The 25370-nt window shown below is 38.6% G+C and overlaps 1 protein-coding gene across 4 annotated transcripts in view; it reads right to left on the minus strand.

Annotated features, from left to right (window-relative positions):
• The window catches only part of Tasp1 (taspase 1), a 232291-nt gene that overhangs the window by 129291 nt on the left and 77630 nt on the right, over positions 1–25370 (minus strand). For 3 of the 4 annotated variants that reach the window (XR_003843524.1, XM_029537039.1, XM_029537038.1), the window contains exons 6-8: positions 23437–23521; positions 13796–13875; positions 6830–6936 (exon numbers count right to left, since the gene is read on the minus strand). Coding sequence is in view for 3 of the 4 variants with exons in the window: in XM_029537039.1 (XP_029392899.1) it covers positions 6830–6936; positions 13796–13875; positions 23437–23521 (272 nt within the window). In the remaining variant the exon portion in view is untranslated. Of the gene's footprint in view, positions 1–6829; positions 6937–13795; positions 13876–23436; positions 23522–25370 lie in introns of those variants that run through there. The other variant, XM_029537040.1, reaches the window with a different exon arrangement.

The following is a 25370-nucleotide window of genomic DNA, read 5'->3' on the forward strand; positions in this document are numbered from 1 at the left end:
AAAAAAAAAAAAAAAATTAACAGCAGCAAAAAAGCTTCCAGAATGAAACAACAACTATCAAATAGACATAACAGATATCTCCAGAATACTCCATCTAACTCAGCGGTTCTCAACAGGGGTCACCTAAGACCATCTATAAACAGAGATACTTACATTACGATTCATAACAGTAGCAAACCTGCAATTATGAAGTAGCAACGAAAATAATTTTATGGTTGGAGGTCAGTACAACATGAGGATATATTAAAGGGTTGCAACTTTAGGAAGGTTGATAAGCAGTGATCTAATAAATGAAATTCTTTACAATATCCAATGGAATCTCCTCTAAAAAAGAACATATTTTAGGTCACCAAACAAGCGAAGATAAAGGAATCTAATTCTTATATCTTCTTACATCATGGTAAAAATCAATGATACATGAGAAGTGAAAAGGAACACAAGTACTGAAAGATTAAATAAAAAATACACACTTGCATGACCTCTGTCATCTGACAAAAGCACGGAAGAAATTAACAATTCTTAGAGACAATGAAAAAGAAAACTTACCTCAACTTTTAGGATACAGAGCAGACAGTTCTAAGAGGAAATTCTGTAGTGATGATGGCCTTACAAAAAAGTCATCACATTTTCAAATAATCAAGCTAATAACCCAGCATACAGTGTTGGAAAGACAAAAACAGCCAAACTGAAAGGCAGCAAGTCAAGTCTGGTGTGGTGGTGCACACCTTTATCCCAGTGTTCAGGAGCATATCTCTACCTGAAGTCAAGCCCCAGGGCTCACCTGGTGGACGGACAGAATTGAATACTTCAGGTTGCCCTCTGACCTCTGCAAGCATCCCATAGCATACACATGCCCACACACCCCTACACAAATGAATACCTGAAGATAAAAACATCATAATGATAAATGCTGAGCGTCCAAACTCCATATAAACACATGAGGTGGCAGCAAATTTAAAGACTGATCTACCTAGCACCAATTAACATAAAATATCTGTACAGTGGACTCATCGGGTGATAAACTTATTCTTTGATGGTACTGCTGCAGCTTTTAGTATATTACCCACCATTCAAGGCAGTGATTTCGAAAGGAAGATAATCACTTCAAAGGAAGAACATCTCATTTTATAGAGCATGATATGTAATGAGCATCTCTTTACAAAAGTGACAGAAGTCCACACTCACACTCACTATCTTCTTGAAAATCACAGAGCAAAAGGTCAAGCAAAGTAATGTTCAAGAAAATAGTATGACACTCCTCCTTGCACACACAACACACAGGCGCGTACAAATGGAACAATGTGAGGAAAATATGTTGTTGGGGGGGCACTCATTTTCTTTGATCTTAACCTACCTCTCACCCAAAAAAATACAGTGATTTAGAATGATGCAGTTAAGCGCTTACATAATAACTTCAAGATGGAAGGGAAAAGGGGAAAACATTACCCACAATATACTTCAAAAGAATAGAATATATTTATATGAAGCACACAAAGCAAGTCCCAACATTTCCTTTCTGAAACATGTGGCCAATTTAATGTCCCTGTGTGGTGGCTAAAGAACCAAAATTAAAAGTTGTAGCATCTCTTTCGAGTGGTTTTGAACACACGACATGGTATGAAAGCACAAAAGCAGACCTCATTTCTCCAAACGTGTTTGTTAGAAACTGAAGACAGAAAACAAGCTCAGACAGAGGGCAACGGCTGCTGAGCATTTGCTGCTCTGTCCTGCGAACGGGCTCACTGACCTGTTACAAGCCAACAAAAATTAACTGAAAGCTTAAAGGACGTTATGCACGTGGTGAGAGGAAGAGGGGATAACCATGCACACTCAACTGCAGAATCGGCTACTAAAGAAAAGGGGATGGAAACTATTTAGGCAATATGCTGTGAGGAAAGGAAAGAGAAAGGGGAGTCTGAAACATCAAAAATGTTGAGATCAAACAATACCCCCAACTTCTTTTAATACTCTAAGAATAAGAGTTCTTTCCAATCATATCCAGGACTAACTGTTTGAAATTGATATTTATGAAATCTAGACTATGGTCTAGATGCATGGTGTCTGCTTTCTAAATGTAAATGTCTTCTCAGCCATGAATAACTTAGTTTTCCTGTGGCATGAACCGGGTACAGAAACAGACCAAGGAGCGAATGGCATTATTCAAAGAGTACTGTATCTACACTCAGCTATAATAAAAATTAGTGCTGATGAGGTTATCTTTTGCTTTTTGTCTCAGAACACAAGTATGATATATTTATATATAATAAGAGATAGAAGAAAAATCTAAGTAAGCCCACCCAAAGAGAACAGGGCCAAATATTTACTACTATTTTCATATTAAAATATAACAAATTAAATGGTTATCTTTCCCTTTTCTAGCACGTAAGTCACCAAAAAAAACAATGATGAAAAAAAGAAATACAATCACGAAGATTGTATAAATAAAATAAATTCCTAAAATCCTGTATTTCTCACTTTAAAATATTACACCTTAAAATCTATGAAACCTACAGCTAGAAACTAAGTTCACAGAACTGAGTTAATTCATAGAAATTTGGTGCAATGGCATCAACTCTTCCTCGCTGTCACTCTTACTTACATGATAAAACTTCTCAAAAGCTAGCCTGACTCTGCTTCCCACCCCCACTTCATCAACTCACGCCATGCCCATCACCAATCTATATGTCACAAATATGGTCTGCCCAGATCAACAGTCTCCAGGTGCCAAACCCAGCAGCCATTCCTCTGCAGTATGTGACCCAGCAAAGACTTTCTTTGAAATAAATGCTCCTCCTGTGCCTTTGCCTCACCGGTATCTCCTTTTTCTCCCAGTTTCTACATCTTGAACTGGCTTGAGATTCAGGTGCAAATCTCTCACACAGTCTCACTATTCAGAGTGTGTGTCAATATGAATGTATATTCCTTTTTATGTCAATAATTTCATCATAGATATCACCCTCTTGCTCTGTCTATAAAACTACTGTCTGTGAACATGTACTTGCTCCTATAACCAACTTCACAATCGATATTTCTACCTATCACAGCAAGCTTTCCAATAGTAATGATGAAGGGTTGGTAAAATTTTCAGATGTTGAAAATACACTAGGAAAAGCAAAGGAGTTTGGTTTTAAATGCTTATGTGTGAGAGTGTCCTTTGGTGTCACAGGCTTGGTTACTAACCTTGGTTGGGCACTACTGGGAAGATTGTAGAACTCTTAAGAGATGGGAGGAAAACACTGGACACTAGGTCCCTGCAGAGTACACTTGAGGACATGCACAGCCTAGCCCACTCTCTGTTTTCCCTTCTAGGTTGCTGAGAGGTGAACAGGCTTCCCTTACAATGGCCATGCTTTGATGTACCTTCCTTGTCAGAGGCGTGACAGCAGAGGCCTGTGGACACACAAAACCTCTAACCCAAAAGGAAACAACTTTCTCATAAGAAAACTGTCTCGGTATTTTGCTGGTGATGTAAAACTCAACAACACCCTAAGGTTTTCATCCTTTTATTCAGGGTGCTGGGGATTGAACCCAGGGCCTTGTGTGCACTAGGCAGAGGCAACAGCACTGAGATATGTGCCTAGCCTGACCTTTTGATAGAACCAAAGCCTTTCCATTGAATGTAGGTCCTCAGACAATGTTCCATACAGTTTTTCTTAATAAACAATGAAATGACCTATGACTTTGACTTTCACAATATAGAAAAGAGAGCAAGAAAATAAAAATATTAACAAACATTCTAAATAAAGTATACATGGATTTTTATGGTTTTCATCAACTTTACTAGCTTAGATTTCCATAATTATAATCCAACAGCATTTCCTTACAAGCCAATTCTGTTTTTTTTAATTTACTTTTCCAATAGAGTACTAAATGTTCACATAATCCTTAGTCTTCAAATAAACAACTCTCTTTTTAAATTCACTATCCCTAGGTTTAACATGAAACAACAGATTATCTGATCTTAATAATAAAAAGCAATGGACCCAAGGAGGATACCAATGCATTCTGCTGCAAGCAGGTATGGGAGCATGGCACACTGAAAGGTAGCTCTTGAAACAAAGCAGAAACTCTTCCCATGCCCACTCCATCCCGAAGAACCCAGCCCATTTGCCCCTTCCGCTGCATCCCTCACCACCCTCCCTTCAAGCACACTAGCTCTCTTCATTACCCCAACATGACAACCCTCCACAATGACCTCTGAACACACAGTTCACTCTGGGTGTTATATTCTTCTGCTGACTATTTATAAAGCTCACTCTTATCTTTCACATTTTAGCTTACATATGTCTTCCTGATCATCTTAATGGATGCAATCTATCTTCATACTCTCATATCTCAACTACTATTTCATATCATGTTCTTTTCTTAACAAAACACAACAAACATACTGAAACATGATAACAATCTTAATTACAGGTACATATTTTCCAATCTCTGTCTCACTAGAGCATCTTGTTCACCGTGTATTCTTATTAGCTGGCACACAATCACTTTCTGGGGAAAAAAAAAACTAGTGATGTGAATAGGTAAGGCAGTGATACTTGTATGCCTATCATTCAAAACTGATAGCTAGAACACAGAGCTGTGTAAGAATCACACAGCAGCTTTGTTCCTGAGAGTAAACACCCAGAGACAACCAATCTCAGCAGGAGAATATATAAACAAATTGTAGTCTATGTACATTAGGATATTACTTAGAGTTTTTTGTTGTTGTTGTTTTGTTTTGTTTTGTTTTTTTTAAGGAACCAGTGATGGGACATCTAAAAATATTCTGTGGAAAAAAAAAAGGTCAATAGAAAAAGCACATTCCATATGTCAGCAACATAAAGCATCAATGGCAGTAAATAGCTGAAGGACAACAAAACCAGGAATGTTGTGTCTTGATCTGACTTGGGCTGCGAGAGTACATACATTATGAAAACTGATGAAACTGTCTACTCTATGCACTTTGTTTCCGAGACAGGTCACTCTACAGCCTGTGAGCTATCCGATCAAACTCCTGAACGCAAGGCTTGCAGACAAGCAAACCCAGACACTCACGTTTTAAAAGGGCAAAAAGTCCTAAATTTGTTCACCAAGGCATCATAAAGAATGCAGAAACACACACACACACACACACACATTCACATGTACACACACACACACACACACACTCACACACACAACAGAACAGAACAGACTACACAAGCTTTCATCAAAACCTACATACTAATTTGCTTATTTGCTTCCTAAAACCCATAGTATGACCTACATGAGCAGAATTGGACCAAAATATTTGATTAATTATCCTATGAGGAAATATACTGAGAAAATACCTATTATGAAAGATGGTTTATTTGGTACTTTATGGCATCCACATAAAACTTTGATAGAAGCATAAACCAGCTCATAAGGCACTAAAGAAGGACAACATGGTACAGATAAGGTACATATAGAATATGACCTGACACATCAATCAAGAGTTGTGTGCTAGTAAACTCTAACATCATAACATGAAGAAGAACGTTGTAGCTTTCAACTTCATTCCACTATCAAAATCAAGTACGAAAGGACTGAAACAATACAATACCATGTGATATTTTGTGGCTACTAGGCAAACGAAAAAAAGAATGGGCAAACACTGAGAGGCTGAATTTCTTATTTTATTCAATTTTAAGTTTAATTTTAAAACATTTTCAGCCACTGCCAAAAATGATTCTAATAACTAAATATGCAAATTCACATTTTCGAAAGTCAATTTTATTACATGTATTCATTTATGTCTATTTATTTATGTGTATCTGTATGTTTAAATACACAAATGCCACAGCATGAAACTTTCAGAAGTCTATTCTATCCTTATACCATGCAGGCCCTGGGGATCAAATGGCAGCAAGTGCCTTTACCCACTATGCCATCTTACCAACCCTCAACAGTTATAGCTCATTATTAGCTTTTCTACTGATTATATTTCAAAAGATATTTTCAATTTAGTAACTTAAATATGTTATTAAAATTAATTTTTGTTTAATTTTGAAATTAAATTCACTGTTTCTTTTCATGATCAAATTTTCAAGAGAGGGGCTAAAGAAATGGACTCAGAAGTTAAGAGGGCTTGCTGTTCTTCCAAAGAACCAGGGTTCAATTCCCAGTACCCACAGAGCAGCTCATAACTGTCTGTAACTACAAGTTCTGACACCCTCACACTGACATACATGCAGGCAAAATATCAAATCACGTTTAAAAAAAAAAATGGTTTTTCCCCAAGAAAGGCTTCCTCTGTGTAGCCATGGCTGTCCTGGAACTCGCTCTGTAGACCAGGCTGACCTGGAACTCAGATATCTGCCTACCTCTGTAGACCAGGCTGGCCTGGATCTCAGATATCTGCCTACCTCTGTAGGCCAGGCTGGCCTGGAACTCAGATATCTGCCTACCTCTGTAGACCAGGCTGGCCTGGAACTCAGATCTGCCTGCCTCTGCCTCCCAGAGTACATACCGCAACATCCAAGTCAGGGTCTACTTTTGAAATTACAATTTTTATATGTGTATTATGCATGTACATGTGCACATGCTCAGGAGAATGTCACAACATATGTGTGAAAGTCTGAGGACCACTTGTAGGATTAGATTCTCTCCTATCATATGGGTTCTGGGAAAAACTGGGGTCAGTTGACCCTTTTGCAGTAAGTACATTATGTAAGTACATTTTACTTAATGAGCCCCACCAGATCGGCTCTGCTTTAATATACATATAAGGAATATGCTATTTTTCAAATGGACTGTATTGTTCTAAAAGCAGGTCAACAACATCACTGTCATGCATCAGCCACTTCTTCAGACACCTCCTGACCTTTGCACTTGACTGTCGCCTTCTCTTCAGCTGGATGAAATCTGTTGCCACCCTTTCTGCCAGCTCCAGTTTCCTCTTGTTCCTTTTAAATGCAGCTAAGCTGAATCCTACAATAGAGAACAAAAATATTTGAGAATTATTTGAACAAGAAGACAAGCGAGATACCCTAAACCGTGCCCACCCCCCAAAAAAATCCACTAAAGATTGTTGAACTGTTGGTTTTAAGAAGATTCTCCAATGTACACTGAAAATAAGAAAAACAATATAGCATGAGTTTATAAACTGAGGGAAAGGATCAAACCAGAAAAACAACTGAGTTCTGAAGGTAGACAGGGCCGAGGGACACCTAGTGATCCACAACCATTCAGCTGTACGGTTCTCTAAGTCTCAGTCTAAGTCACTTGGGAGGTGACACTTGGGAACACCACACTAGAAGTACACTAGACATGAGTAACAAGAAAAGAGGGGATCCTGGAGGTCGATCCACCTCAGGGAAGGTAAAACAAGCTTCCACCTACTAAGAAATAAGATTGCAAGCCTTAACCTCGTCTCTAGTTGTAAAGGGAAAGTTTACAAAGGAAATGTTAACCAAGAAGGCGTCTGATGCATGGGTAGAGAAGAGTTCAGGTCATCTGTACGATCTGAAGGAGAAAAAGGTGACCCCAAGGTATCTGATGAATCCTCACTGACAACTGAACTGGATCTAGAAACACCAGGGAAACGCACCTCTGCCTGTATCTATGAGGGTATTTCCAGAGAGGTTTGATTGGGCGAGAAGACTAGCCCTGAATGTTGATAGCGCCAATCCATGCTCTGGGGTCCTGGACTGAATAAAACAAACTCAGCACCCGTCTTTGTGTCTCTCTGCTTCTTGACTATGGACCAGTGGACACTGTCCTTCAAACTGTAGCCAGCACATATTCCTCCTCTTTGTTGGTGTTTGGCTACAGACTATCCAGACAGAAAGGAAATTTGAAAAAATAAAAATCACAGAGTATGTGAGCCCAGTATGGTGGTTCACACCTATCACCAGAGTACTATACAAGTTGAGAAAAAGAACTGTTATGAGTTCGAGGCTAGCTTGGGCTCCAGAATGAAATTTCTTTAAAACAAAACAAAACAAAAGTTTCATGTAATATCTACAGATGCATATACATCCATTAACACCAGGACATTCTCCAACCTAAATTATAAGGCACCAAAATGGCTCTCAAGATTTTAAAAACTAAAATATTAACACAAATCTTCAATAAAATACCAGAACAAAATTTAGAAATAAGCAAAACCAGAAAATAAGAAATACATTAAAATTAAACAATAGTCCCAGGAACAGCCAATGGATCCTCGATAAATCAAAAGGAAATCATAAAGTCTCTCCAGTTGATGGAAACATGCATGCCAAAGCCTGTTCATTTATCAAATACAGTACAATAAAAGCAGCTGGCCGTAGTTAACTGTCAAAGAGCCTCATCTCAGGGAACCAGGAAAACAACCAAACCCAAGGAAATCTTGAATATCAGAGCAGAAATAAGTGAACTAGACTAGAAATAAACTATTAATGATCAAATTGATAGCTGATTTGAAAGATAATAATCAACAAACCTAGATAAAAGAAAAAATAAAATTTGATGTAAAAAAGGAGAAGCATTACAAGTGGTATCACAAAAATACAATGAGCCAGAAAAATTGTCATGACAGTCATATGCCTGCAAAGTGGAAAATCTAGACCACAGAGATAAGCCCTGGACACATACAACACAGCCTGCCTGGATCAAGACAGTGAAAAAAATATATGCGGACTAAAACAAGTCATGAAGCGGAGGCAGTAGGTAAGTGTTGCATATGATTCGAAGATAGATGTAGATCAGGGGTAAAGCATTTGCCCAGCATGTATGAGGCCAGGAGTTCATTCCTGTGGTCATTTAAATAGGAATGCCCCAACAGACTTGACTCGTGTTTGAATGTTTGGTCCACAGGGAATGACAGTATTAGGAACTGTGTGGCCTTGTTGGAGTAGCTGTGGCCTTGTTGGAGAAAGTATGTCAGTGTGGAGTCGAACTTTGAGGTCTCAGAAGATAAGGCCACTTCACTTCCTGTTACCTGCTGATCTGGGTGTAGAACTCTAAACCCTTTGTGCTGCACCATACCTGCCTGCACGCTGTCATTGTTCCCTCCATGGCAATAATGGGCTAAATCCCTGTAACTATAAGCCAGTCCCAATTAAATGTTATCTTTTATAAGAGTTGACATGGTCATGGTGTCTCTTTACAGCAATAGAAACCCTAAGGCAGTCCCTTAGCACATGGGTGTGGAAAACTCTCTCACCAAAGAAAAGTCTATGAATTGAGGTTAACTGCTTATTTCTACAATATATTTCAAGAAAAATAAATTGCAATTTTCAAGCTATTGCAAATATAAGCGAAAAAGGAACTCTATCAAACTCATTGTACTAGATCAGCATAGTCCTGATACAAAAATGAAAAACACAATAACTACAACCAAAACATTCCTGATGAATAGATATCAAAACTACTGAAACAGTAACATGCCAATTCCCCAGCTTCAAAATATCAAGTAAGATGTATCCCAATGATGCAAGAACAAGCCAAACATATCAATATAGCTATGATATCACATCAAAAGAATAAAGAACAAAAATATGTGATCTCAATTCACATAGAAGAAAGCACTCAGTAAGACTCAGCAAACCTTCGCGCTAAAACCCTGACAGGATTAAACGAATCCTCATAGTACAGGCTGGAATGGTGACAAGCACATGGGTACCATGAAATGAGGAGAGCTGGAACAGGACATATAGCTCAAGCACCTGCTTTATTGACATGCCATAAGAGACTAAACGAGAAGAAAATTAGAAAGTATCAAATTCCAAAGAAGGAAGTGTGATAACCTATGCTGTAAAAGGCAGACTTTATACAGAGAGGCTTTAAGACCCCAGCCAGCCATTACAACAGAGGAGAGCTAGAGTATTGCAGGACACAACATGCACAGCACGGATCCCCAGGCCCCACATGGGGAAAGGACAGAGCCTATGACTTTCACACACACATCCTGATATGTGTACATACACACAGATACAAGAGAGAGAAATACATACATACACAAAATAAAATGTAAAAAAAGAAGAAAAAATTTAAAACAATTAACAGCAGCAAGAACACTGTGCACAAATAACTTGCTCTTTAAAAAAAAAAAAAAAGTTTTGTGAGGCCTGGGCTAGAACCCAGATGGCCCACAGGTGCTCATCAAGAGACATCTCTCCACCACCATGTCATCAGTATTTGTCCTTTACAATTTCATTATAATTTACTGTGATATTAGATTATCTTCATGACCTGGGATGACATTCAGTGTCTTTGGAAGTGCCTAGTAGCTAGTTGGATCATGAGGAGTTCGTGACCATCAAGTGAAATGTGCAAGAGTTTCATGTTGCCCAGCTTACCAGTGACCACATATTACATGACAAGAATTCTGAAAGCCATATGGAGAATGTTAGAATTTAAAAATGGAAGGAAATTCTTGTGCAATAAAAGTCTTTCTTTTCTGTGATAGTGTCAGGAACTAAGTAAATATGTTTTATCAATTAAGACTTATTCTAAAAGACAACAGGAAAGCATATTCTTAAACCTCTCTCTCTCAGCCAGGCGTGGTGGCACATGCCTTTAATCCCAACACTCGGGAGGCGGAGGCAGGCAGATTTCTGAGTTCGAGGCCAGCCTGGTCTACAGAGTGAGTTCCAGAACAGCCAGGGTTTCACAGAGAAACCTTGTCTTGAAAAAACAAAAACAACAAAAAAAATCTAGTAATAATAAAATAAATAATCTCTCTCTCTCTCTCTCTCACACACACACACACACAAATATTTGTTAACAAATGTTTAGGCATTTTATAGAATTACTAAAGTAAGTTATAAAGAATAACTATTTCTGTGATGTGAAAAAAAAATAAACATAAGAAAGTGAATTATATTTACCAGTATTATAAAAGTAGGAATATCTAGGAATAAGTTTAAGGAAGAGAGTGATCTCTACAGTGACAATTACAAAACACTGAAAAGAAATTAAAAGGACACATACACAAAAATGAAAACCACAACACAATACTTTCAAAATACCTAAAGTAAATTCATAGATCTCATGCAATCTACATAAAAATACCAAAAACATTCTTCACAGAAATAGAGAAAGCAATCATGAAATTCACCTGTAACCATAGAAGATCCTGAAGAGTCCTGGCAATCTTCAGCAAAAAACAAAGCTGCATCACAAAACCTCACTTGAAAAACACATTACAAAGCCACAGTAAACAGAAGAGGACGCAGAGACTAAAACTCACATGCACAAACACACAAGCATGCCCCCCACACACACACACAGGCATGCACACGCATCAAAGAAGCAGATTACAGAGCTCAGTAAACTGTTCAGTATAATTACAGCTAGGTGTTTTCCAAAAAAGGTACCAAGAATATCTATTCTAAGTTTCTACTGCTGGGGAAAAAATACAAAAAATAGAGAATGAAAAATGACATGATTTCTCTTAACATAAACAAAATTTAATTCAAAATAATTGACAGAATGAAACTGATAGGCAAATGGATGGAACTACAAAAACCATCCTTGAGACTCAGAAAGACAAATAAGGTCCTTTGCACATATATTATGGCTACCAGTTTGTGTTTTTATGGAATTCTTGAGTGGGCAAATGAGTGACTTTCTTGTGCCTTTTTGTGGGCTCTTTTCCTTCTGCTTGTTTGTTTTCTCCTATTGTGAGTTGTCAGCTATTATTTTACATTATTATATTGTATTTTATATTTATCCCTTAGAAGCAAGTTTGTTTTCCAGTGAGAGACAGAAAGGGGGTAGATCTGGATGGGAGGGGAGTTAGGGAGAAATCAGAATATATAATCGGAATGTATTATGTGCCCTACCCCCCAAAAATCTATTTTCAATAACATGGTTAAAAAAAAAAAACAAAATCACAGTTCTCCATGCAAGACCTAAAACTACTACATTAGCATTAAAGCAATGAAAAGTTTAGTATACTAAACTAAAAGATACTAGTATTCAATCCCAGTCCGTCTCTCTCCTCTCTCTCTCTCTCTCTCTCAATGCAATGATATATGCCAGCTTTTAGATAAATCCACAAAAGCACACACAACAAAGGAGACAGGCAAGATTATATCAAACTTCAAACTTTAGAAGCACTTCTACCAGGGAAGGAAACAACAGCGTAGACAACATATAAAATGTTAGAGGTTAATATCTAGAATATGCAGCAAATTCAAAAGTTCAACAACAAAAAAATACAAATTACCAGGTTTTTTTAAATGGACAAAAGATATAGGACAAGTGACTTATACGGGCATTTCTCAAAGAAAATATACAAAGGGCCCACAAGTATATGAACAATGCAAGCATCACTGACCATCAGGAAAAGCAAACCAGAAGCACACTGAGCTGCCACCTCCTTCAAGGAGAACGCTGTTGTCAAAAGACAGAAATGTCAACAGGAAGAAGAAAGAGGACTCTAATGCCTATCAGTGACAAAGGCAAAACTTCTTCATATTAAACTATGTGTCCTTTTGTCTGACTTAAGTTTCTCAGTTTTAACTCATATCTTCTTTACACTTAAATCGACAAAGCTTGTTGCTGAATCCTTAGGGTCAGGAGGCATGGTGCCCCAAGCCTATAATCTGAGCAATTGGGCAGTAGAGGAATGAATTTAACTTGGGGCTTGCCTACAGTTTCAGTGTATTTTTAGTACATGACCAAGTGGTGGAGAGTATGGCAGCAAACAAGCATAATATTGGAGCAGTAGCTGAGAATGTAAACTGATCAACAAGGTGCAGGCAGAAAAAGAACAAGACTGAGCCTGGCATGGGGTTTTAAAACCTCAAAACCCACTCCCAATCACAGACCTCCTCCAACAAGGCCACACCTCCTCATGCTTCCTAAACAGCCCACCAACTGGAAACCAAACATTCAAATATATATATACCTAAAAGGGCCATTCTCATTCCAAACACAAGAGCTCCATTGTGTGTTTCTGTTCATCTTAGGTCACAGAATGAATGAAATCCTGCTTCAAAATACAAAGCAAGGTGCTAAGGACAAAACTCAGCAGTTAACAACCTCTGCTGCTCTTCCTGAGGATCCAAGTTTCATTGCTAGCAAACAAGTGGTAGCTTACAACCACCTGTAACTCCAGTTCTAGAGGAACTGATGTTCTCTTCTGGCCCACTTTCACAAACATGGTGCAGACACAGATGCAGGCAAAACACCCATACAGAAGAAAATAAAAATAAGCTAGTCTTAAAAAGTCAAAAACAAGGAGCCAGGCAGTGGTGGCACACACATTTACCCTAGCACTCAGGAGGCAGAGGCAGGTGCATCTCTGAGTCCAAGGCCAGCCTGGCCAACAGAGTGAGTTCCAGAGCAGCCAGGCCTACAAAGAGAAACCCTGTCTCAAAAAACAAAACAAAACAAAACAAAACAAAACAAAACAAAACAAAACAAGGAAAAACAAAAAGAAATTCTTCCTCAGGTCAAGAGCTAAGAAAGAGTTCCTCTTCCTTCCTCTTAATGCCTTCCAGAGAGGACACCATGGTTTTATTATTCAAAATTGCTTCAAGTAGCTTAAAAACGATACTTTGGGAATAATTTTACAAACCTGGCATGTTGGCTCACACTTGTAATCCTAGCTCTTCAGAGGTCCTCCGCATGTTCACAGCTACACAGTAAGTTCCAGGCCAACAGACTAAAAACACCTCAAAGCCAAGAGCAAAGAGGAAACCTCCAGAATAAAAAAGTGATAAAAAAAGTAAACTTGACCTGTGTTTAACTATACATATTTCAACTTACAGACATTGTATTTCTGTGTCAGACAGGAGTAGTATAACACTGTGGGTGGTGTTTATACAGCTTAACTCATGAAGGGTTTACTCACTTGTGGTCATGGTGCTAGGAGGGCAAGAGGGTATCCCATGATCCACTGCCCATCTGTAGGCTCCTTCTCCAACTAAAAAGCTAACAACAAAAAAGTTATTTTTTAAAAAATGCATAGTGTCATCTTCTACAGTCAATAAAGTTATAGGAGTAATATCACATGACAACTAAAGTCAAGTCTTAGAGATACAAGAAATCTAGAGTTGGTGCAAAACAGGACAGCTGCATGCTCTAATTTTCTTTTGAATTTTTATGTTGGAAGTCGCTAATGTATATATGGGAAAAAAATCTTAAAAATTCAATAAAAACGTGAAAGTAACTTTCTGGGGAGAATTAAGAGTCTTTGATCCAATAGTTGAAGATTTATACATCTAGTCAATGAGGTTAAGAGTTTAAGTAGATGTCTTCAGATTTGTCATTCTTGTCTAGAACTATAGCCACTCAAAACAAGCAATAAATCTAGATATGCACAAACACACTAGTATGCTTAGACCCTAAGTTCAGTGCAACAAGGAGGCACAGTGATGCTGAGAACCATTTCCACTCTAGTGAGTGAATACTGAAATACACCCCAGAAGGTAGACTGCAATTCTTAACACAACACAATGAACAGGACACTTCTGGTTTATGAGACTAATTTCCAAAGGCCTCAAAAAGCATGCCAACACACGTAACAAGTCTGTTCTCTAAGTCATTTCATGAGGTAAACAGTAATTGCAAGCAGCAATTATAACAATCACTTCATTTCCTTCCACAGCTAACCTCTTCTAGAGCCCAGCCAGCTAGTAATGGACCCCTTGAACTTGTGCCTGACTGTTAGTCTCCTATTCTCTACTTTTCGTTTCTGTTTTTCTAATCATTCCCACATTAAAACTCAAGAGAAGGAGCGGGAGAAATCAGTGGTGAAGACTACCTATTGCTTTTTCAAAGGATCCACACTCATTTCCCAGTCTCCATGTAGGGAGGCTCACCTCCACCTATGGCTTCAGTTCCAAGAGGTCTGACTCTATCCTCTGACCATTGTAGGGACCTGAGTTCATCTGCACATACTTCCACACAGACAGACATACATACATAAATTAAATACTTCTTTAAAAATATACAATTAAAACAAATCTCAAGAGCAATACACTTAAAGTCTTTATATTCTGTTATTACTAATACCAGTAAGTAATTCACAATTTCCTTGTGGTGAAAACTATCAAAAGGCAACATTTGATAATACAAAAAGATCACTTGTTTACAAAACTTATAGCAACCACAAAAATTATTGACACCTAAAAATCTGTATAGTTTAAATGATAAAAATCCCAGTAGGTGCACAGAAACATAAGAAATGTGCCAAAGAAAAGTTAAGGGCTAACTGCCCTAACTGCTTTCTTTACATTAAAACTGCAATGGAAAGAACCCTGAAAAGAAGAGATGGGAGAGAGCCAACTTCACATAAGAAACAATAGTCACTGCAAAGAACAGCTATCACATAAAAGCTAAAGTGGCAATTAGATTGAGAGATCATTTTGCCATATTTAGCACCTCTTCTTTAAAAACAAAACAAAGAACAACAAAATAAACAAACAAACAAACAAAAAACGGATTTGTTTAAGCCCTTTCAAGAATGTGAAAACATAAACAAGCTAGTACAGTAGCAATTGATCCCGAGGGAAGTTTGGGGCTGAACCTTTTCCTACTTCATATAATCATCTAGGATTCAATCTCAGGACCTAGAATCACTGCCATCTTAATTTTTCATTCATTAACATTCATAATTTTGACATAAGTAAAGCCAATCTAAGGTAAGAGAATATGGCTCAGTTTGTAAAGTGCTTGCCTGCTGAGCTGGCTCGTTTTATTTCAACTTGACACAAGCAACAGTCATCTGAGAGGAAGGAATTACCATTGAGAAAATACCTCCATGAGATCAGGAAGCAGGTAATCCTGGAGGGCACTTTAATTAGTAATTGATCGGGGTGAGCCCAGTCCATTGTAGGTGGTGCCACCCCTGAGCAAGTCATGGGAAGTAAGCCAATCAGTAGCACCCTTCCAGGGCCCTGCATCAGCTGCTGTCTCCAGGTTCCTGTCCTGTTTGAGTTCCTGCCCTGGCTTCCTTCATCGATGGACTATGATGTAGAAGTATAAGCTAAGTAAACCCTTTCTTTACCAAGTTGCGTTTGGTCATGATGTTTCACCACAGCAATAGTAACCCTAACTAGTATGCCTAGTATGCATGAAGTTCTGAGTCTGATCTCCTGAGTCACATGGTAAGCTTAAGTCAACCTTGACACAAGACCTTGTCTCAAACTTTGATATAATCTATGCAATTTTTAAATAATTTAAACATTTTAAGATATGCATGTAAGTCATTATAGAAACTATAAGGCATACTAAATAAGTAGCCTTTGCTTACCATCAAATATTATTGTCTAGGAGTTCCATCACATAAAATATCATAAAAATGCTTTTTATATTTCAATGTAAACTTTTCACAATATGCATGTATTCATACATATATAGTGACAAGTAGAAAGAAAAAGAAAATCACTTTCCAGAACAGCAAGTACTAACTTAAAAGATCTTGAAATTTGTTGTGAATCTCCAAGGAGAGAACTTTAAAGGAGATTCACACAAACCAACTAGAAAAGAGCTTACCTCTCCTTTAGTAAAGCATGTCTGCTACTGTCCTGCCTCTAACCCTCAACTGTCCTAGAGTCACACTGACCTCACTGATAGCATTTGTATGCTTGCCCTGCTCTGTGTGCAGCACAGCCCGCATCCCCCACATGCCCACTCCAGTCAATTCTCAAACAAACCAGCCATTAAAATCTTTGCACAAGACAAGTCAGAACACATGTTTAGCACTGTTAACAAGGTCAAAAACCTGAGGCTTGGTAGGTCATAGGACGACCTAAGAGAGAACCTGCTCCTCTTATTCTGCTAGATGAAATATGATATCAAACCAATACGCAAAGACTATCACTATACCCATAGATTTGGGAACCTTTCAACCCTCATCAGGCAAGCTCATTTTTGCAATTGATGGTAAGATGGTGATTAACGGAATAACCCACAACTGGTCACAATGAAGATACTACACAACAGCAAGGTGCTCAGTCCTAAATGCAACATCTGTATCATACCCCTTTCCTTCAAGGCTCACAGATCATCTAAGCCTGGAAGGACTGGAAGGAGTGTAAGGAGCCAGATGTAGTGGATGACTATAGTGAAACAGGTTTCTGGAGATAGAAGAGCAAATGCACATATGCAGCGACAGCAGCTGGATCTTCACACGCACAGGATCTGCACAGATCAAACCAGACAAACTTCGAGCATGAAGTAGGGAACTCATCAGGGGGTACCACCCCTAGCTAAGGAGCTACTGGCATCTGATAGCTACTAGAAGGAGAAAGCTCTGTAAAGGGTTGTGGTCCCTGCGAGGCTCATCTATGTTCTAGTAGATGACCCTACACCTGGGCACTCACTAAGTGGACTACAGGAACTTAAAAAAGAAAATTCATGAGATTGGGAGGAAATGGGAAGAGGGGCTAAAGGGGAGAAATGGGAGTAGAATAGATCAAAACACATTAGATCTATATAAAAAATTCTCAAGCAGTAGGGGAAAATAATAGGCAATGGATTTAAAAAGTATTTCTATCATTTTGTTGTACATCATAAATATGTATAATTGAAGACAAATTAGGCTGTTGACTACCTAAAGATCATGAACATAAAGTGTAAGACCTCACTGCACTAGGAACATGGAAAACTGATTTTGTATGTGGAGTGATGTAATATATGTGTGTGTAATGATAATGTATGTGGTGTATACAACGTGTATGTAATTTGTGTGATGTGCATAATGGATATGTAACGTGTGTAACTGTATAGAGTACACATGGTATGTGTAATACATGTATGTATATAATGTATGTGGTGTAGTGTGTGTGTGTAATGTTCATGCAATATATGTAATATGTGTATGCAGTGTGTGTGTATATATATATATATATATATATATATATGATGTGTGTGGTGTACATAATGTGTTATATAAGGTGTGTTATATGTGCATAATGGATATAGTTTCATAGTGTGAAATGTTCTGATATGTGTGTGATGTATGTTCATGTATACCTGCACCCATGCATGGACATGAAGAGACCAGCAGTCAATGGCAGGTCTCCTCCTCTATCATTTTCTACCTTCTTTGTTTTGAGTCAAGGTCTCTCAGTGACCCTCCAGCTCAACCACTTCAGAAAGATTGGCTAGTTAGCCAGCAGGGGTGCAGCTGTTCCTATGCAGCTCCCACCCCCCAGCGTAGGGATTGCAGGCATGCAGTATCATACAGGTCTTTTACTTGGTGATGTGACTCTAGCACTTTACCACTCAATGATCTGCTCAGCGTGTTTCAGGTTTTTATAATCACAAAATTTGTCAAAAATACATGACCAATCTGATTTGAAAGTTTATGTACTCCAATCTGACAAAATTCATATTCTGAAATCCAGTTCTGAGCAGTTTTAGGACAGTATTAGGTGGTATGGCCTATGAAGGGGTGATGAGGTCCCAAAGCCAATGAGAGCCCTACTGAATAGGGTTAAGGATCCACTGGACTGCTTTGCCCTTCACCACATGACTCAGTGAGCAGGTTCCATATAGAAAGAACTAAGCTGTCACTGACACTACAGCTCTAAGTTGTCAGCCTTAGACTCCTGAGCTTTAGAAGGGTGAGAGATATATTACTATTTTAAGCTATTCCTGTGATGAATAACTTTTTTCAATACAATAATGAAATTGACAGATCATCACTGTTTGAGTTAGTCACTGTGAACATACTGTTGTTTTACTCTTGAACAGCACTTCCACAATTATTTTTAAAGGAAATTCAAGATATGATTGGACTTCAACCACAAATACCCTAGAATGTATCCCCAAACTGTGGATATAGGATCTCTCCATGGATCCCATACAGGTCTTAACTCACAATGCTCCTGAGGTAGCCTCCCAAGTGATGTGATCATAGGTGGGGACCATGACATTAAGACAAAAATCCATTTCTCTTAAACAAACCATCAAAAATCACAAAACACAAAAATCTACCTATCCAATGTTGGGCATGGTACCCAACACCCATAACCCCAGTAACTCAAGAGTTGAGGCACAAAGATTGCCTGAGCTACATGGTGAGTTTCAGGCCAGCACGGGCTACAGTGTGAGTCCCTGCACCCCCCCACCCAAAAAAAAAAAAAAAAATTTAAGCCAAAAACAAAAAAAAACAAGCAAAAAAACCCCACCTTGGCATAAAAGTATTCCTGCCTGCTCCTATGAGCTATAGATAAAATGAACGTTTTATTTAGGACATCTAAGGAAAGGCTAATTGTGTGTTTCCACTCTCTGTCCCTTAAAGCGGTGTCCTGCTTTCACAGCTACCAAGCCAATGTTAGCTTCTTCAGTTTGCACCTGAGCGCATTCCTGCCTCTACACATGGCAGTCAGTAAGCAGACAGCACACAGCTATGGAGTAAGCAGATGGACATGTGAGGAATAACTAGACGGCTATAAGCACAATGTGATGTGGATAGAGTCCACACACTCCTAACACTGTAACATGGACTAAGTTGTAGGATCTCAAACTGTCTTATCCTAAAAAGCTATGGAAAATTTTAAGACAATGCATGCAAGCCATATAAACCACAATGTACAAATGTAGTAATTAGCCAATTATCATTGCCCAGATTAGGTAACAAAGCATCAGGCCCAGACTAATTCATACGGAGCATATTGTGAGGCTGGGAAGTGTCACCCTCAGTATGTAGTAAGAGATAAATCATACAAAAAAAAAAAAAAAAAAAAGGGGGACTAGGTGAGACTGAATGGATTTCTAAGGGTCAAATTAATGTTTTTAAAAAACACCTTTTCTTTTAAAAATAAAAGTAAAAAGTAAACTCAAAAAACAAAATAAAAATAATAAATCTGATTAAACTGATACTAGAAGAATCTACTTTTAAACTACTATAGTTATACAGTGAGCTTCCAGGTATATAAGATTTTTCACTGCTAGACAAGATAAAAACAACAGAATAAACTTATCCTATTGTCTCTTGTCTAAATCAATGAAAAAAACACAAAAATATGAAAATCAACAGTTTTAGACATTACACACCAGGCAACAAAGGACTGTTATCTTGTATAAAAGAAAAAAATAAAAAATAAATAAAAATTTAAAAATTTAAAAAAAAAAAAAAAACTCGCTGTAATCAGAGAGCTAACTAGCTAACTTGGATGATTTCCAGAGATGTTCTAGGTCCAGGAGGCCAACAGTCTCTAAGGCAAAGAGATGGAAATGGACCACCAGAAGTCAAAACGGCTAGAGTTTACAGGACAAAATACCACTGAGAAAACAACTGCACAGAGAGACTCCAGAGATTTATAGAAAGCACCTTTTTAGTAGTTTCCCGAAGAAACTAAGAAAGAGGAAATTACCCAAATCCTTGAAACACAAAACCTACCCACTACAAAGGAAACAATCCCAAGTTCAGATAGAGCTAGGCACACCTTAGGCTCCCAAGAGCCAGAGGAAACTTCCTCACTCTAATATCACTGGCTATAGCACTAAGAATTTCATCTTATAACAATGCAAAATCAGCTCAGAGATAAATGCATTCTCTAGCCTTATGAAGGACTCTAGCTTTATGAGCAGGACTCGAAAAGGACCAAACTTTTAAAACAACCACATCCTGAAATAAAAATTTAGAAATATAAAAACATTTAAAACACAAAAAAATGTAAAACTCACAATGCCTGCAATCAAATAAAAAATATAACCTAGAAAAGGGTCTGGGGATGGGGCAGGAGGTAAGTGGTCAATCACTAGCTCAACATAATCTGAAAGTAATATAAATAATAAAGCCAGTAAACAAAGATATTACATTTAAAACCCACTCATATACATCCATGAAAATAAAAACCTTTTTAAAAAGATACTACTCAAATGTATGAAAATAACTAAAAGTCAGAAATGACAAACTAGGCTGTGTGTGATTGTTGGAGACTGGATACCACAGAAGAATAAATGAGAAGTAGTCGGAGAGTTAGAGAACTATAGAACTATACATGAACCTAACAGAGGAGTGTGGAGAGAACACCTCCTGTGAGAACTAGCTTCAGCTTGCCATACCCAGGGGAAGTGATCAATGGAGGTAGCTCCTTCAGTCTGGTCTATGGGCATGTCCATGAAGCACTTTATTAACAGAGGTAGCTGACAAATCCAGAGACATCAAGCCGGTACTCAGCAACCCTCCAGGGTCTCTACTTCACTTCCTACCTCTAGTTCCTATTTGTGTTCCTACTCTGACCTGCCTCAGTGATGAGCTGTGATGTGGAAAGAAAAGCCAAATAAACCATTCCCTCCACCAAGGGATTTTTTGGTTGATTAGTATAACAACAGAGAAGCAAATGAGAACACCTACTATTTAGGAAAATGTCCTAAAGTGGGATGAAAACAGAGGCGCATTTGCAAGATCTACTGAAGGGAAGAAAGAAAAAGACATACCTCAAATCAAAAGCATATCTGAAAGCAGGGCACAGTCACAGATGCCTGTCCTCCGTTTACTAAGGTGGCAGAAGTAAAGGTCCTAGGCCAGCCTATGCTAACAGCTACCCTAAGATAGCCTCAACAGCGCAGCGAGACCCAACATCAGAACAAATATATTTGATACACCTAGCCTACCTAGCATCATTATTTAGCTAACCAGGACACTATTGTATCAATGTTTACACTCATAATCATGTGCTACACACATACACACACACACACACACACACACACACACACACACACACAAGCTTCTTCAACAAAGAGTGCTGGAAAACTCATGTTTTCATAACTAGAACAACATAATACATAATCTGTCTATGTCATATGACAAAAGTCAGTTCCATTAGTTAGGACCTTACACTTTGAACTCCTGGACACCATGAGGAGAAGACTAAAAGGTGTAGGATTAGACAAGGGCTTTTTGAGTAGGACACCAACAGCACAGAAGAAATTCCGACAACAAATGCTCAGTCTGGACAGCCTCAAATCTTCTGGTATATTTTGTCTGAACTTAGGTGGTATCAAATTGTTGGTCATATTATTTTGTAGGTTTTGGGGGATTGTTTGTTTGTTTGTTTGTTTGTTTTGGAAACTATAGCTGGGCGTGGTAGTGAACATCTTTATACCAACACTCAGGAGGCAGAGGTAGGCAAATTTCTGTGAGTTCAAGGCCAGCCTGATCTATAAATCAGGGTCCCAACCAGCCAGACCTACATAGACAGTGAGACCCTATCTCAACATATACTTTTGAGTTAACTTTCTTTTTTTTTAATTCTACTGCTATTGGCTGAGGGAGATCACCATGAGGGTAGAGTTCTCATGACAAGTATTACTGTACTTACAGAAGAAATGGTACACCCTCCCCACCTCTGTCACTTGCTCTCTCCCTCTCTTATGTGCTCTCTCACTCTATCTCTCTCTCAATTCCTCTCCCCTGTCTATCTCTATCTCGCTCCCTCTCCCACATCTCTGTCTCCATCTGTCTCTCTCCCTCTCCCCTTCTCTGTCCCTCTCTCTCCTCTCTCTCCCTCTCTTCTCTCTTTTTGACCTCCTCTCCCTTCCCTCTCCCAGATACGTCCAATGAGAGGACACCTCTCTGTAAGGGAAGAAGAAAGCCCACATCAAACCCAAACAAGGTAGAACTATGCGTTTGAACTGCTCAGCCTCTACATTTGTGAGAGGTTTAACTGCATAAATATTCATTTGAAGATACTGTGTTGTGGAGTAAATTAGTACAAATGTCTCCTCCCTCCTCCTTTGTACCTAGTAATAGGACTAAAAGCAAATCAATCCCCCCCCCAAAAAAAAGACATTTAGGCTGTTTACAGCTTTACACTCTGCAAAGAAATTTTTATAATGTATTTTTTTAAGATTGAGTTTTAGTTTATGTATATAAGTTTTATCTGCGTGTGTGTGTGTGTGTGTGTGTGTGTGTGTGTGTGTGTGTGTGTGTGTGTGTGTATCATCAGGTCCCTTGGAACTAGAGTTAAAGATGGGTGTAAAACACCATATGGGTGTTGGGAAGTGAACAGGGTCCTCTGAGACATACATCTTTCCAATTCATTTTTTACCTTTAAATTTTCCCTGTACTTTTTTAAAAACGTGACTACCTTATTGGCCTTCCATGAGATAGCCCACTGTTCCAATACAAGTTACTTAGTACATCTTTTTCTCGCCACAATGAATAATACCACTATCAAAGACTGAATTCCCTATACATACAGTAACTTGCAAGTCTGTTTAAAGACCTTTTTATCTCTTCTCAGTATGATGAAAGAGGTAAAAGAACAAGACATTGTTAATTATTATTGCTGGTAATAGCTGAATCAGGACTATTTATAATATGCAATGTAGCTTTCTAAGAACATCCCAAAACTAATTATTTTAGACATTAGGCCTCAGGATACATGATAGGTTCTGAGGTTAACAACAAAACAAACCTAACTGACCACTCAGTGATATACAGTCAACTTGAGAAGACTTCCCCAATGAACTAACGCAGCCTTCAAACACTAGCAACCCAAATAGAAGTCAGAGGTACCAAGTGCTTACCAGGGAGGAATTCTGCCTGCAGAGAGCTTGCCCTTCTGCCCTTCACACAAGAGTCTGTGGGCAACTGAGACTGGATTCTTGATTCCTATAAAATAAATTTTAAATATTTGAAAAAAGAAATCAGAAATGTTTTCACGTTTATCCACTTCATTTTTGTGGCCATTTCAGTAAGACAATTTCAAAATACCTTGCAAATTCTTCATTACATACACCAAATGTGCTAACACAAGCTGAATGTGAACACAACTTAAAGATACTCTAGAGCAGCTGTTCTCTCAATCTCTTTCTCTCTCTCTCTCTCTCTCTCTCTCTCTCTCTCTCTCTCTCTCTCTGCCTCTGTCTCCTCTCTCTCTCAATTGGATGATGATTATTTNTCTCTCTCTCTCTCTCTCTCTCTCTCTCTCTCTCTCTCTCTGCCTCTGTCTCCTCTCTCTCTCAATTGGATGATGATTATTTTATTCTATTTATTTACCTAATTGTTTACTTGTTTATTTATTTACATCCTGGAGGCAGTTTCCCCTCTCTCCTTTCCTCCCAGTCCTCCCTTTCTTCCCGATGGCTATCCACCAGCCTTGGCGTATCAAGTTGCAGTGAGACTTTCTTCTTCTATTGAGAATAGACAAGGAAGTAGCATCAGTTCTCAACCTGTGGATAACTACCCCCTTTGAGATTCAAAGGACCCTTTCACAGGGGTTGTCTAAGACCATCTGCATATCAGATATTTACATTACAATTTATAATGGTAGCAAAATTAGTTATGAGGTACGAATGAAAATAATTTTATGGCTGGGGTCACCACAATGGTGACAAGGGTCACAGCATTACGAAGATTAAAAACCATGGCTCTAAGGATACTCTGACCAGAAACTATGAAGTAAGCATTACAATTTTTAAACACAGTGGTAATATGGTATACGTTCAACATACATTCTGGGAAGAACTACACACTCTGGAAAAACTGCCAGAGTCCTTTTCAGATGGACGAAGAGCCCAACCAGTAAAAGTAATACAAGTATGTCGGCTTCCCATCACCCATCTACTCACAAACCCCAAAACATGGGACAGTGAACACACACACAGAGCATGGAAAATGTGATCACATCTGTAATGTCCCAGCCCATGGGATTCTGAGACAGGAGGATTGCCACATGTTTGAAGGTACCCTAGTATACATAATAAGCTACAGGCCAACCTAGCCTATTGAATAATACTTTGACTTACAAAACAATACAAAAGAATCATGTCAGAATTAGAACTAGAAAAACCGATTAATTTTGCATCCTCTTTAATAACCCATGACCACCACCTGCATGCCAAAGATCAGCTTTGACATCATAGAGTAAATGGAGACAGGCAGCCAGTGGGGGTCAGTGCAGAGAGCAGCTGGCAGGGATTGGTCCAGATACCATCAGGGGCTGTTGCCTATAGCAGCTAGCAATTAGAGAAATTACTGAGCAAACTTTGTCTGAGGAACAAAGCTTAGTTTACTGGGGCTGGCACTCCTTGTAGCCACTGAAATACTGTAAACTCTTTAACTATTAGGAGATGGCAAGAAAGAAAATTAAAGAGATAAAATTCTTTTTTTTTTTAAGATTTATTTATTATACATAAGTACACCATAGCTGTCTTCAGACACCCCAGAAGAGGGAATCAGATCTCGTTAAGGATGGTTGTGAGCCACCATGTAGTTGCTGGGATTTGAACTCAGGACCTTTGGAACAGCAGTCAGTGCTCTTAACCTCTGAGCCATAGGCATATTCCCACACTAAGTGGATGGAGGAAACCTCCAGCAAGCAGGCTCCAAGCATTTCACACATACATACACAATTGGTGGATAGAGCAAGCTCCAACACAAACCCAGATTAGTTCTCTCTCTCTCTCTCTCTCTCTCTCTCTCTCTCTCTCTCTCTCTCTCTCTCTCTCTCTCTCTCTCT

This window comes from Mus pahari, chromosome 3, assembly GCF_900095145.1.
Source record: "Mus pahari chromosome 3, PAHARI_EIJ_v1.1, whole genome shotgun sequence".
Taxonomy (NCBI): Eukaryota; Metazoa; Chordata; class Mammalia; order Rodentia; family Muridae; genus Mus; species Mus pahari.